The sequence below is a fragment of the Oryctolagus cuniculus genome, chromosome 2 (genome assembly GCF_051225735.1).
Source record: "Oryctolagus cuniculus isolate XC-2025 breed Fujian yellow rabbit chromosome 2, ASM5122573v1, whole genome shotgun sequence".
NCBI lineage: Eukaryota > Metazoa > Chordata > Mammalia > Lagomorpha > Leporidae > Oryctolagus > Oryctolagus cuniculus.
Window position 1 is genome coordinate 79,722,206 of NC_142868.1, and position 15,701 is coordinate 79,737,906.

The 15,701-nt window shown below is 44.9% G+C and overlaps 1 protein-coding gene across 5 annotated transcripts in view; it reads left to right on the forward strand.

Moving 5' to 3' along the window:
- DLC1 (DLC1 Rho GTPase activating protein) overlaps positions 1-15,701 on the forward strand; it is a 517,566-nt gene that overhangs the window by 454,086 nt on the left and 47,779 nt on the right. Inside the window, exon 1 of one of the 5 annotated variants that reach the window (XM_008274055.5) lies at positions 15,352-15,698. The exons of the other annotated variants lie outside the window; for them this stretch is intronic. Within the exon in view, the coding sequence (XP_008272277.4) occupies positions 15,662-15,698 (37 nt within the window). The 5' untranslated portion in view covers positions 15,352-15,661. Of the gene's footprint in view, positions 1-15,351; positions 15,699-15,701 lie in introns of those variants that run through there. 5 annotated transcript variants of the gene reach the window in all.

Sequence of the window (15,701 nt, forward strand, 5' to 3'; positions counted from 1 at the left end):
CAGTTTTGGTTCCAAAGCTGTTAGTTCCAGAATGTTCTAAATTCGTTTTGAAAAGGGGGAAAAGAAATGGACACACAGTAACCGAGGGAAGCTGCCTGCTGCTCCCTTTGCAGTTCCTCAGTTTTCTGCTGGAGACTTATTTAGGTCAGCGTCTTGGGTCAGATCCCTCACTCCCTGGGAGACTGGCAATGTTGTTTAGAAACTCAGCTCCGAGGAAGAATCTGAATGACACAACCCAAAAAGTTCCTGGGAAATGTGTATAAGGAAGAACCTATGCTTGGGTTTCAAATTTTTTTTTTGCACCAAAATAAACTTGTCTTTTAATTCCATGTTTCCATAAACTTTTTGAACTGCCCTGGCATGTTCAGTTTCTGTGACAGTCTAGTGAGCAAAAATATTTGTTTAACCTAATGTCGGGTAGCTAGACACAGGCATACAAACCATACCAGGCAAATGAAGGAAAATATGTAAAAGGTAAGCTGACTGATTGATTTACAACACTGGAAGAAGCTAATAGAAGCTGTTGCTTTTTTTTTTTTTTTCCCAGAGTTAGACAGTGAGAGAGAGAGAGACAGAGAGAAAGGTCTTCCTTCCGTTGGTTCACTCCCCAAATGGCTGCTACGGCCGGCGCACCATGCCAATCCAAAACCAGGAGCCAGGTGCTTCTCCTGGTCTCCCATGCAGGTGCAGGGCCCAAGGTCTTGGGCCATCCTCTACTGCCTTCCCAGACCACAGCAGAGAGCTGGACTGGAAGAGAAGCAACCGGGACAGAACCAGCACCCCAACCAGGACTAGAACCCGGGGTGCCGGTGCCACAGGCGGAGGATTAGCCTAGTGAGCCAAAGTGCCGGTCAGCTATTGCTTTCATTGTGCCTAAAACTTAAATTGATCATCCAAAGATTAACATTTATACGGAATTAATCAGCATTCCTTCAATATTACAAGATTCTCTACAGAGTTCAAGGTATTGTTTAGGAGCGGGGCTATATCAGGTCCCAGTCAAGGCAAACCAAAATATTCACTGGCTTCTAGGTTAAATTTCCTGCTCTACTTTTCCCTCTGGTTCGCTATGCTGAAGAATATTATGAACCCTTTCATAACCCTAACTTGGACTGATCCTCCAAACTTTAGACATTCTTGTCGCTCCCCCTCTTCGTGGAGGAACGACACAGGACCCTGCGCTGTTCTTCTGTCTGCTCGGCCCTCCCCGGGTTTGCTGCTGGTTCTTCCCGGGTTGGCTACTATCCCTTCCACCTCCGTGGAAGGGCAGTTCCCCCTGGCCACATTCCCCACTTCCGCAGGGGAGCGGCACACCGCCGGCCGGCTCTCTCGGGGGCTGCACAGGTGTTCCCTCAGATGTTCCCCTTAGATGTTCCTGGTGCATGCCGTCTCTCTCCTCCTTTATAGTCCTCCTCTGCCAATCCCAACTCGGCTGCCCACACGCCGAGTACGCTGCTCTCCTCCAATCAGGAGCAGGTCCTGCTGTTTATTGGTTGAACTGGAGGCAGCTGTGTAGAAGCTGTTTTCTTCTCTCCCAGCGCCATATTGTGGGAGAGCAGATGCATAGAATAAGTCTCAATTCCAGTAACAGTCTAGTCCGAGCTGCTCCCCACAATTCTAATAACACAAGCCATGGTAACAAGGACAGTTCTAAAGATAAATGCCTGAGATAGAAATTGATGGTCCATGTCTTAGATGCCAAGTAAGAGAAATAAAGTCAACATTAACATTGGAAAATGGTGGCTCCTTTGCCTAATCAAATTGCTATGACTATTATTATCATTGTTACTACTATTATTAATATTATGTAGCTTTGATAAAGCTAAAAAAGAGAAAATAAAATATCTGGGAATTATTGTAAATAAATAACAAATTTAGATAGTATAAAGTTAATAGTTATTATCACTAGTTCAAGAACTTTGTTTTTTAAAGATTTATTTATTTATTTGAAAGGAAGAGCTACAGAGAGGCAGAGGCAGAGAGATAGAGAAAGGTCTTCCATCCACTGGTTCACTCCCCAGATGGCTGCATTGGCTGGAGCTGTGCCAATCCAAAACCAGGAGCCAGGAGCTTCTTCCAGGTCTCCCTCAAGAGTACAGGGGCCCAAGGACTTGAGCCATCCTCTACTGCTTTCCCAGACCATAGCAGAGATTGGAAGTGGAGCAACCAGGACTCGAACAGGCACCCATATGGGGTGCCAGCACTGCAAGCAGTGGCTTTACCCTCTAGGCCACAGCACTAGCCCCCCTAGTTCTAGAACTTTTCAATGACATTATTATGGACAATAATTTATGCTGATTCCAAAGAGTCCTATTAAGATATAAGTAAAATAGCAGTGTAAGGAAACTACAAATATAAATATTACAGTGTATTTTTAAAAACCTGTAACATGTAAGTTATGAGGCATGGTAACAGAATATCCATTTACCCAATACCCAACTGTAGAACTAAAATACAGTAGTCCTGCCTCATCCATGGGGGATAGTTTCCAAGACTCCCAGTGGATGTATAAAACCACAGTTAGTACTGAACCCTAGAGATATAATGTACTTTTTCGTATACATACAGACCTAAGATAAACTTTCAGCCTTTCACTTACGGGCTTCTCTTTGGCATATCTGAATTGCCCTCATCGATGCCATTATTAAACAAAGTAAGAGTTCCCTGAACTGAAGCACTCTGATAGCAGAGACGGTGATCATAGTCAGGAAAACTGCTGAGTGACTCATGGACAGGCAGGCAGCATATTCAGCATGGACAGACTGAAGAAAGGGACGGCTGGTGTCCTGGACAGAATGAGATGATGTGAGATGTCCTCGCCATGCTCAGCACAGCACAGCGTTTCCATTCAATATTTGTGTGCTGTGGTTGACTGGTGGTGACTGAAATCACAAAACAGGTGGCCAGAAATGGAGGCAAGGGTGGAGAGGACAACTATATTCTCCTACCTGTTATAGCTACACACGAGCTCTTCTCCACATAGTGAGTTTCCCCCAGAGGAAAATTTAAGGTTGAAGTTACCATTCCCTTCCCCTTTCACTCAGCCTAGTTTCAAAAACCTGTCCATGTTGTTTTATTGCTGTATAGGATTCTGCTGTGCAAGTATACCATTTTTAAAGATCTGCTGTGCAATTGATGGGTTGGGTTGTTTCCTGTTCTTCCTATCAGAATGTTACTGTACATGTTCTTAATAGTTTCTCTAGGGTACAAACCTCAGAGCAGAATTGCTGGGTCATGGCATGGTCAATCTTCAGCTTTAAAATGAATGTAAATTGTCTTCCTAACAGATTGTACCAACATACCTTTCTACCACCAATATATAAGAGTTTTCATAGTTGAGAACATCACATTTTGAATTGTAGATCTAGTGTATGTAAAATAGTAGCTATTTACATTTCTCATTTGCATTTTTTCTGATTACTGATGAATTTAAGCATTTTCCATGTGTTTTCCATGACTGCTTATATCTGGTCTTTTATCTTTCTTTGTTAATATAAGCCATTAAAGTTAAATATCTTGTCAACTAGTGACTTCTATGTCTCACAAGTTTAAGTATGCCATACTCTTGATCTTATTCAGTATTTTAAATTTTCCTGTATGAATTCTTTTCAAGTCATGAGATATTTTGTAGTTTTTCAAATATACATAAAATATCATTTCTATTGTTGATATTGATTTCTACATTTATTGCCTTTGGGTCAGGGAAGGTGGCTGTTCTAGTGCCCTATCTCTGCATGACAACTCATCTCAAAGCAGTGGCTTGAAACAATAGCAATCAGTTAGTGTGCTCATGGATCTGAGAATTGTTCTGAGCTGGGCAGTTCTTTCTCAGGGTCTATATTAGGCTTCTCCTAAGAAATAGAACAAGATAGATAGATGATAGATAGATAGATAGATAGATAGATAGATAGATAGAAGACAAATAAATAGATGAATGATAGATGATAATAGATGGTTAGCTAGATAGATAGTAGATGGATAGATGACAAATAGATAACTGATAGATGATAGAAACACAATAAATAGATGATTATCCAGCTACTAACTAGCTAGATAGATGAATAGATGATAGTAAAATAGATGATTGATAGATAAATGACAGATAGATAGATAGATAGATAGATAAGAGGAGGTTTATTCGGGGAATTGGCTCACTTAATTTTGGAATCTGGGAAGTCCCATGATATACCAGCTGCAAGCTGGAAAACCAGAGAAGCTGGTAGCGTGGCTTACCCCAAGTTCAAAAGCTTCAGAGCCAGAGAAGCCAACAGCATGTTGTAATCCTCAGTCTGAAACTGAAGGTGGGAGATCCAGGCAGGGAGTGAGCAGGGAGGTGAGGGGGCAAGTCTTAAGAGTCTGAAGGCCTGACACCCTTTGTGTCCTAGCTCCAGAAGAGGACAAATTCCCCTTTCCTAGGCCTTTCGTTTTGTCTGGAGTGGACACTGCCTCCCACCCTGGGTGAGGACAGATCTTCCTCCATCCACTGATTGAAATGTCCATCATTCCTGGAAGCAACCTCACAGACATACTCAAGATAATGCTTTACCAGCTTTCTGATCATCCCTTAATCCAGTCAAACTGATGCCTAAAACTCACCATCACAGGGGCTCTTAGCAACTATAATCAGATGGTAACAGGTTAGGGTTCTTATTTTTTTTAATCTATTTTATCTGATAGAAGTATGGATACTTTTTTTTATTTGACAGGTAGAGTTATAGTGAGAGAGAGAGACAGAGAGAAAGGTCTTCCTTCTGTTGGTTCACTCCCCAAATGGCTGCTATGGCCGGTGCTGCGTCAATCCGAAGCAAGGAGCCAGGTGCTTCTTCCTGGTCTCCCATGCAGGTGCAGGGCCCAAGCACTTGGGCCATCCTCCACTGCCTTCCTGGGCCACAGCAGAGAGCTAGACTGGAAGAGGGGCAACCGGGACTAGAACCTGGAGCCCATATGGGATGCTGGTGCCACAGGTGGAGGATTAGCCAAGTGAGCCATGGGGCCAGCCCCGGTTCTTTTTTTTTTTTTTTTAATTTGAAAGTCAGAGTTACACACAGAGAGGAGAGGCAGAGAGAGAGAGAGGTCTTCCATCTGCTGGTTCGCTCCCCAATTGGCCTCAACGGCCGGAGCTGTGCCAATCCAAAGCCAGGAGCCAGGAACTTCTTCCAGGTCTCCCTCAAGAGTGCAGGGGCCCAAGGACTTGGGCCATCTTCTACTGTTTTCCCAGACCACAGCAGAGAGCTGGATCAGAAGTGGAGCAGCCGGGACTAGAACCAGCGCCCAATGGGACGCTGGCACTGCAGGTTGCTGCTTCACCTGCTACACCGCCACAGCATTGGCCCCTGAGATTAGGGTTTTTGAAAGGCTTTTGCATAACAGGAGCCTGGGTTGGGAAAACCTAAGCAACTGTGAGTTGAAACAGCTGGAAGTTCCCTGGCGCCTCTCTCCCTCTCTGTGACCTTCCATTCTGTATCTGCACATCAGGGCCTCAGGGTAGCCAGACTTCTTGCCTGGTGGCAGATGACACCAGAGTGTTGTCCCAAACAAAACAAGTGGAAGCTACCTGACCTTTGCTAACCTCCCTAGGAAGTAAATCAGGATCACTTGTGCCACTGAAGGTCACAAAGGACCCCTGGGGCTCAGGGAGAGGGACACGTGCTGATGACAGCAGTGCCAAAGGTTTTGAGAATAGGTTTTCAAGCCATTGCTTCTTTGAAACCTGTGGAAATGTGCTTTCTGGCTTAATACATGGGCAGTGCTTTTTCATAATCCATGAAGCCAACTTTGGGATGATTTTCTTTTCTTTGTTCTTTATATTGCAGCATTAAAGAATGTGTATCCCAATTGCTGGGTGCAAACATCTGTACCTGAGCATGAAAACCTTTCCATTTGACTTTAGCCTGTGTCCACTCTATCTAAAATTGAAGTAAGTGTGTTGAAATCTCCCACCTAATGCACCTGGAAGGCAGCAGCTGATGGCTCAAGTACCTAGACTCCTGCCACCCACACGGGAGAACAGCGTGCAATTCCTGATGCCCTGGCTATTTCGGGCATTTGGGAAGTAAACCAGCAAATGGAAGACCTCTCCACCCCCCTCCCCCATCACTCTGCCATTCAAATAAATAACTCTTAAAAAAAAAAATAGAAATGCAGGGGGTGTCCAATATAGTTCTTTCGCTCCTGGCAGATCCTCAAATGTTGATCTTTCACCATTCATGAGCCTTGTGCCAGTTCTGCTTATAAAAATGTTTAAGTTGTGACCTTGAAGTTCTCAAAAATACAGCCTAATTCAACAGACTCAATAAGAGATAATTGACTGAGTTAGTTCCGCATGAAAAGCCAAGCTTGAAGATACACTGCAACCCCATTCTCCTGTTGACTATTAAAGTGAGTTAATGAGCTGGAGCTGTGTAGGAGTTTCCAGAAATAACACTACAACAGCCAACGGTCTGTAGTTAGCAGCTAAGAGAGGGAACTGTTGATTATTTTTCAAATAATTGCTCACCCCCCAATAGTATTTTTATTTTAGAACCAGTCCACCACAAAGAGTAATATTTTATAGTTTGAACAACCACCAATTATCTCCTCAGTGAGATCAGCACATGAATGAACTTACTCAAGTTTTCAGAATTATGGTGGACACTTTTATTTGGGCAGATACTTTAGAAGACATCTGGATATGATTTTTTTTAACAAGACATGTATTTATTTATTTGAGAGAGAGGGAGAGACAGAGAAAGAGAGGGGTCTTCCATCTGTTGATTCACTCCCCAAATGGCCACAACAGTCAGTGCTGGTCCAGGCCACAGCCAGGAGCCCAGAATTCCATCCTGGTCTCCCACATGGGTGCAGAGGCCCAAGCACTTGGGCCATTCTCCATTACATTCCCAAGAACATTAAGGAAGCTTGATCAGAAGTGGAGCAACCAGGACTCGAATCAGCACTCAAAATGGGGTTCTGAGGGCTGGTGCTGTGGCCTAGAGGGTAAAGCCACCACTTGCATACCAGCATCCCATATGGAGGCCGGTTCGAGTCCCGGCTGCTCCAGTTCTGATCCAGCTCTCTGTTTTGGCCAGGGAAAGCAGTAGAAGATGGCCCAAGTCCTTGGGCCCCTGCACTCTTGAGGGAGACCTGGAAGAAGCTCCTGGATCCTGGCTTTGGACTGGCATAGCTCCGGCCATTGTGGCCAGCTGGGGAGCAAACCAGCAGATGGAAGACCTCTCTCTCTCTCTGCCTCTCCTTCTCTGTAACTCTGACTTTCAAATAAATAAATAAACCTTAAAAAGAAAAAGAAAAAAATGGCGTGCTAGAGATGCAAACAGCAACTTAACCTGCTGCACCATAGCTCTTGCACCTGCATATTGATTTTTAAAAGTCAGGGTTTAGGGACAAGCACATAAATGGCCCTTTTAAACAAGGTGGTAGAAAAAAAAACATGAAACTATGAAAAGCTAAAAAATGGCCATCTTAGCCTTGCACCTAGTTCTTGGAGTATCTGTAGCTGTTCCAAGATTTACTTATTAGGAGATAAAAATACTGACACATACATTGCACTTAAAGAAAATTTTTGGAAGTCCGAAGTTTCTCAAAATCCCTGTGCTCTTGAGTCTTCAACTTACTCATGACCCTGCTAGCTTTTAGCAGCAAGGCCTTGTGGAGACCTCACTCTATGCAAGCATCTATGTAAGCAGGGGAGATAGAAAAAAAATAGTGAAATATCTTTAGTATATAATGAAATCTATTACTAAAAGTAAAGCCAAAAAAACCCTCATGCATTAAATGACCTTTTATTGTAGATTGATTTTGTGTCAGCATTTCTGGTTTCAAATCATATAGGGGAAGCTACTTATGTAAACTCCTAGTTAATAATTGAAAAGAATAAGTAAGACCTTTGAATATCATTTGAAGCTTGTTAATTTTTTTATATTATGTAATTAAGTTTAACAGGCAGATGACAAAATAGAAAAATATTTTTCTAATTAATGACAAGTGGTTAATACCACTAATATATACATAAGACTTATAGATCAGTCAGAAAAAAACAAAATGCTGTATCACAAAAAACTACCGGATTTAAAACTTAATTTAATTTAAAATATATATTTCACTGGTTAAAAATCATGGAAATATCCAACAAGGATAAGTCAGACACAGAAGGGCGAATATTATGTAATACTACTTAGAAGAGGTACCTAGAACAGTCACAGTCCTACAGAAAGTAGAATAGCTGTTACCCAGGGCTGGGAGAGAGAGCAGGGCACTCTCACTGAGGAGGTACAGAGTTTCAGTCTGGGGTGATGAAAGGTTCTGGAAATGGGTGGTGGTGGCACAACAGTGTGAATTCACTTAATGCTACTGAACATAGACTTCATGCACTTTGCAAGGGTACAGTTTGGGGCCTATATTGTGACCCAGTGGGTTAAGCCACTGTGTACGATGCCAGGATCCCATATTAAAATGCCAGTTTGAGTCTTAACTGCTCTACCTCTCATCCAGCTCCCAGCTAATGTGCCTGGGAACGCAGTGCATGATGGCCCAAGCACTTGCCACCCAGCGTGGAAGACCAGGATGGATCTACTGGTTTCTGGCTTCTGTGTGGCTCAGCCCTGGCTGCTGTGGCCATTTGGGGAATGAACTAGCAGAGGGACAATCTCTTTCTATCTCTCCCTCTCTCTCTCTCATTCTGCCTTTCAAATAAATATATATTTATATATACATATATAGGTACATTTTATGTGATGTATATTTTACACAATAACAAATTCAATTTAATGTTCAAACAAATGTAGACAAGGAACAATAAGATTTTTGTGTATCAAATTATCAATAGAAATTGAAGTTATAACACTGATGATACTGGATGTGAAGGGAAATAAATGGGTATCTCCAAACACTGAAGCAAGTATGGAAAAAGTACAAACTCCCTGCATGACATTTAGAAATAAGTGTCAATTGTTCTAATTCAAGGAAATGAATTTTCCCAAAGGAATTACCCTTCTTGCTCCTTAAAAATGCATTTCACAAGAATGTTCATTAAAGAAAATGTGGTGAAAACAATCAAAGCTTAGCACTGGTTAGCTAATCCATGGTATGTCAGTAATCTAGAGAGGTATGTCTGCAGTTATCACTGGTACTGTGATTATGAAGTTGTGTTTTTCCTTTTTATACTTCGCTACATTTTCTTAACTTTTTTAAAGAATACTTTATAATCATAAAATGTAAGTAATAAGAAAACGAGTAAACTTTAGTAGTACTTACAAAATAGCATTGTCCATCCTAAGCTGTCAGCGAACTATGCCTTAAACTCAAATGATTAAGTCTAAGGTTAACAGCAGAATAGACAAAGAATCAAAGCATGCCATTTAAATTGGTTAATTCAATGAGAAAGAAGCCCAGTTGCTTTCATGTAGTCAAAAATGATCACAAGTTTTAAATTTTCACTTGCTTGATTTTTGTGTGGCCAGAAGCCCCAGGAAAGAACTAGGCAGTGTTTGGCAAACTTCCAAAGGAAGCTGGGGATGGGGGGAGTGCCTGGGTTCACATCTTCTCTGCCATTTTTAGTAGGGAGGTCTTGGACTAATCAGTGGCCAGAACCTTTAAATAAAATAGCCTTTTTTGGGTTTTTTTTGTGTTTTTTTTTTTTTTTGAGATTTATTTGTTTATTTGAAAGGCAAAGGCAGAGAGAGGGAGGGAGGGGGAGAGAGAAAGAGAAAGAAAAGTCTTCCATCTGCTGGTTCACTCCCTAAATGGCTGCAACGGCTGGAGCTCCGCTGATCCAAAGCCAGGAGCCAGGAGCTCACACAGGTGCAGGGACCCAAGGACTTGGACCATCCTCTACTGCTTTCCCAGGCCATAGCAGAGAGCTGGATCGGAAGTGGAGCAGCCCGGGACTCGAACCAGTGCTCGTATGGGATGCCGGCACTGCAGGTGAGGGTTTTACCTGCTACACCACAGTGCCAGCCCCATAAGCTAAACAGCCTTTGGAAGGAAATTCTGCAGTAAATATTGTGAGTATCTCAGGAAAACATACCCATTGGCTTATCAAATCTGGATTGAAAATTCACCTATGTTCAAACCCTCCACTGAACTCCGTTACAGAACTATATCTGTTTCTACTTTCTAAGAATTTCCCCCTCAAACCTCTTCTACATACCCATTTTTGTCTCAACACATTGCTATTTCTAAACCTTGATAAAAATTTGTTAAATGATCAAAGTACTATATGAGGCGATTTGGTGTGGGGCTTAAGTGATTACCCCAAAAAGTAGATTCACATCACATTCATGCAGAAACAACACACATACCCCACCCCACCCTTTATTAAAAATATCACTGGAGACTAAATTAATCCTCCCCGTATTTTGAATTTGAATTATTCAAAAGTTGGAGTCAAAAATGATGTGGCTGAACGACAGAGCAACTCCAGTTAAAATTTAAAAGGGGATGTATTTATTTTCTTGCCTAAGCCCCTTCTTCCTCTCCTTTTTCTCTATCCTATACCCCCAACATTTGGGTTTTGACAAATTCTTAAAAGTTTAAATGCCACTTAGCATAGAGAGTGTGGGAAGAACCCAGTCTAGGGTCTCTGAAGCTTAAAAATAAATGGATGCCTTAAGGACAGTCATTCAACCCCAAATTTAATTATTTTCCTTAATTTGATGCTTTTAAATTATTTTTGAAGTTTTCTATTCTGTGTCTTATTTCCTTTGAACATTATAAATAAAATTATCTTCCCCAGTAATTTCACAATACTTCATTGAACACAAATTATGTTACAACATTTTCCAAGGAGGAGTCTTAGGGTTCCTAGGGGACAGAAAGACATTTCCAAAGAGTTTGCTTGGCGTGCATCACTAGGGCAGAGGTCTCAATTCATTGAAGACTAAAGCTGATATTCCTTGGAATAGGTTTAGATTTTTTAAAATTAGTTTCCAGCACCTAAAAAGTGGGAGATTTGACATAAACTATAGATCTCTTGGGGCTCCTGAAAAATCCTTAAACCCAATAGACTGAGGTTGGTGTGTTGACACAGGCCAGTAAGTAATCAACCTGAGTGTTGGCTCTCCTCTTAGAGGGGTACTGGGCCCCCAGTTCTCACCATCCTGCTGTGGCTTGCCTTACCAGCAGTATTTTTCTTAGTGCCTGTAGACTTTTTATTATTATTATTAAGTATTTATTTATTTGAAAGGCAGAGTTAAACAGAGAGAGGAAGAGATAGAGAGGTCTTCCATCTGCTGGTTCACTCCTCAGATGGCTGCAACAGCCAGGTCTGAGCCAAGCCAAAGCCAGGAACCAGGAGCATATTCCAGGTCTCTCACGTGGGTAGCAGGAGTCCAAGCATTTGGGCCATCTTCTACCGCTTTCCCAGGCCCTAGCAGAGAGCTGGATTGGAAGTGGAGCAGCTGGGCCATAAATCAGTACCATATGGGATGCCAGTATCACAGGTGACAACTTTACCTGCTATGTCACAACACAGCCCCTACTTATAGACATTTGAGGGTTTTTAAAAACACATCATAGTAGGGAAAAAATGCCAGAAGATATGCTTAGATAATACCAACAGTCAACAGTGTCTAATTTCAATCATTAAAATAGAGTAGAAGCCAAAGAGAGTAGCCTTCTTAGCTGCTTGTCTTCTGCCGTGCAGTTTAGGAGTTAGCAATGTGATTTTTTTTCTCTCATTGGCAATACCACAATTGAATGAAAAATCATCTACATTGCATCAGGGTTCCCCTTGGAGGAGCCTCCACAAAGTTCAGACTCAGGAGGAGAGCATGATGGAGGTACACAGAAGATGTCCTTGGCCAGCGCTGCGGCTCACTAGGCTAATCCTCCGCCTTGTGGCGCCGGCACACCGGGTTCTAGTCCTGGTCGGGGCGCCGGATTCTGTCCCGGTTGCCCCTCTTCCAGGCCAGCTCTCTGCTGTGGCCAGGGAGTGCAGTGGAGGATGGCCCAAGTACTTGGGCCCTGCACCCCATGGGAGACCAGATAAGTACCTGGCTCCTGCCATCAGATCAGTGTGGTGCACCGGCCGCAGCGACCATTGGAGGGTGAACCAACGGCAAAGGAAGACCTTTCTCTCTGTCTCTCTCTCTCTCACTGTCTACTCTGCCTGTCAAAAAAAAAAAAAAAAAAAAAAAAAAAGTCCTTGTGTCAAGTCTTTATCTGCTATGGAGGACAGATAACAACCACCTCACAACCTGGTGTGATTTGTGGTGGTTCTTTTGTTCTTATGTATTTGAAGGAGTCTCCAAGGACTATCACGCTCTGCCAGAAAAATGGCCTATGTGGCAGAGAAAATGCCTGCCTCCTGGAGTCCAGTGTGTCCATACCTGTGCTTCACTGAACACTGATCATTTCACAAACTCAGTCCGTGTCATCCACCCAGGACAGACAAAGGAGACCTTGGGAGATGAGTGGAAGGTTAAATGAAGAGAAAGGTCGCTGAGCTGGCCTGGGGACCCTCTTGCACCTGACAAAGCACAGCTGTTTGTTGACGCTGTCAATGTCTTCCTTCTCCTTCCTCCTCCTTCTGTCCCCCAGTGTGCCAAGCAAGCCTGCTCAGATCCACACAGGCTGAAGTCAAGGTCTCATTTCGTCGTATTTTACTCTTTCCCTTGGATATTATTTCAATGGGGATTTCACATTCTAGTCTGATGTGCCCATTTATTTTATATTTTTATGACGTGCCTATTTAATAGATAATCAGCTAGTGCTATTGAGTGCTTATTCTATGCTAAGCACTCATGTTCATGATCTTATTCAATCCCCTTAAAAATTCCATGAGGCACTCACTTTTCAGCTCTGCCTTCTGAAAGATGATGAAACTATTCAGGGAATAAATCCCAGAACTGGCGGTGGTCTGCTCCAGAAGTCCTGTTTCCAGCTCTTCCATGAGTGTAGCAATCAAATGTAGCATGTTGCTTTCTAACAGGAGTAAGAATTAAACCTTCAAGAATTGGGTCAGAAGCTATGACAATAGACCAAAGAATGGGGGAAGACGATATTCACCGAAGGCCAAATTCGAACCTATGCATCATCAGAAAAATGTTCCCAACTAGTCTTACTAGATGAGCAAACCACACAACACAAGCCTCCAGAGAGCGGTAGTGAAATTAGGGAAGATGCAGGGGAGGCAACACCAATAAGGAAGGAGAAAGAAAAGGGGCTTGAGCAACAAGAGATAAAAAGATCAGCCCGTCACATTGTGGAAAGACGAATTCTGAGCAGTGGTGGGTCTGTCGGGGATGCAGACACACGGAAGCCTGATGGAATTAAACAGCAGCTTCACTCAGCCAAAAACAGACATTAGAATCTACACTGAGAGGCTTAGAAGTGATTTATATTCTTAACGTTCACCTTTTTAACAGATTTATTTATTTATTTGAAAGGCAGAGTTTCTGAGAGAGACAGAGAGAGAGATCTTTCATCTGCCAGTTCACTCCCCAGAATGGCCAAAATGGCTGGAGCTGGGCCAGGCCGAAGTCAAGAGCCAGCAACTCCACTGGGGTTGCCCCTGTGCATACAGGGGCCCAAGCACTTGGGCCATCCTCCATGGCTTTCCCAGGCCTATTAGCTGGGTTGGAGGAGAAGTAGCCAGGACTCCAAAGATGCTCATATGGGATGCCAGCGTTGCGGGCAGCTGCTTAAGCCACTTGCTCTGCCATAACACTGGCCCCAATGTTCACATCTCTAACAAACAAGAGCAATGGGTATGTTTTGGAGGCATACTCCTGTTTGGTTGGTTGTTGTTTTGTTTTTAAGTTCACACTTTAGCCTGTGCAATCACAAGGCAAAGGTGATCAGGGACACTTTCTTCCATGAAAATGGGTTCTCACTGTTTATCAACGAAGGAAACTGAAGGCGCTTGCCCGTGCTTTCCTGGCCTCCCCTTGAGTGGCACTCTTGCTGCAGGCTTGGGCATTTTGACAGTTCCCCCACCTCCCAAACCTGAGAAGCAGCTGCCTCTTGTGCCAGGTAAAGTCTGCACTCCTGGGGAGCACCTGTTTTTCCTGCACACCTGTGGTCTCCCCCCCCACTCCCACTCTGAGCAGGCCAAGGTCAGACCAGCCTGGCTCACCTTTGTAATCCCAGCAGTCCTAAGCAGGTGAACACCCTGGAAATGCCAGTACCTTCTGAATGGAAGAGCCCCCATGCCCTTCAGAGCTGACGTCAGCTTTGGATAAATTAGGGAACCTGGGTGAAGCTGGAATTTTTCTTTCATCCTATTGGTAATATGGGAGGAGGGAGGAAAGAATCTTGCATAGGTAAACTGAGGCAGGAGTATGAAATCACTATGAGATTTTAAATTGCAATAGGCTCAGTTCGTCCATTTGTGGTTCATTCCATGCAAAAACCAACTGCCCCAGCTACGCTTTTCCTTCCTTCCGCTGCTTTCTGTCTATTTAACATCCTACATAGCAGATATTTTACTGTTTGTTATTGCTTACTGTGCACCTTCCTCGGTAGGAAGCAAATTCCAGGAGAAAAGGGAGATTTCTCTTTTGCTCACTGCTGTATCCCAAGCGTCTAGGACCCTGTTTGGCACATAGGAAATGGACTCTCTAGATCTTTATTGAATCAGTGGGTTTAGGTCACTTTTTCTCCCCCGGAGATTATCAAGCAGAAAGCATCAGTTGACCCCAAAGTGAATAAAATTCTGTTCTGGATTAAAAAAAAAAAAACTTCTGCAATTATGGTTGAATTGTGATCTTTAAAATCACGGAGCCCTCACACTAAGTAGAATCACTCGGGAGCTTGGGAACCAGCAGAGGCTCTCATGCAGCCGCCCAGGGCTGGGCCCGGAGAGTGGCCCCAGGGCCGGTTTGAAAAGCACTGCTTGGAGCACAGGGTGTGCGGCGTGAAGCGTGTCAGTGCCCGGTGTGCGGCGTGAAACGTGCCGCTGCCCTCGCCGGCTCGGTGGCTTCGGGCTGCAGGGGTGAGTAACGCATATCGGGGGAGATCGGGAATCCCGACCCAGCCCAACCCACCGCCGGCTTTCCCCTCCGTTCTGGAACTGCACGCGGCTCACAGGTTAAAAAGTGGGCAGAGCTACCAAGAAAAGGAGAAACGGAAAGCGCGCGGCGGCCCAGCGTCCAGTCCAGCCGGGGCCGACTCCGCCAAGCAAAGGCCTCGTGGCCTTTGCCTCTACGCCTGAGGCCCATCTGCTGGCGACTCCCAGGCGCTTCCCGCTTCAGACGTGCAGGCCGGGGGCAAAACATTCCAGTCCCGGGCGGAGGAGGCGCGGGGCGGAGCCGGGACGTCCGGAGGCCAGGCAGGAGGGGCGCACTGGGCGGGCGCCAGTCCCGCCTCTGGGGGCGGGCTCGGCGGGAGGGCGCGGCTGCGGGGCGCGCGGGAGGCAGTGCGCTCAGGCTGCCCGGGCGAGGGCGCTTCGCTCCCAGCCCCGGCCATGGCCGCACCTCCCTGCAGCTCCCGGGCCTCGCGTCCCGCTCCCTGAGAGCTGTCCCCTTGGCGATCTCCACGAGCGCCCCGTCCCCCGAGTTCTTCCCGGGGCGGTGGCCGGGGGCCGGGAACGGCGAGCCGGGATGCGCTGAGGAGCGCCAGGGCGCGCGTCCCTCGTGCCGCCGTGGGTCCCGCCGCGGGAGCCGAGCTGCCGCGGGCTGCTGCCTCGATTTCCCCGCTGCGCGCCCGCCGCCCTTCGCCGCGCTGGATGTGCAGGAAGAAGCCCGACACCATGATCCTGACACGTA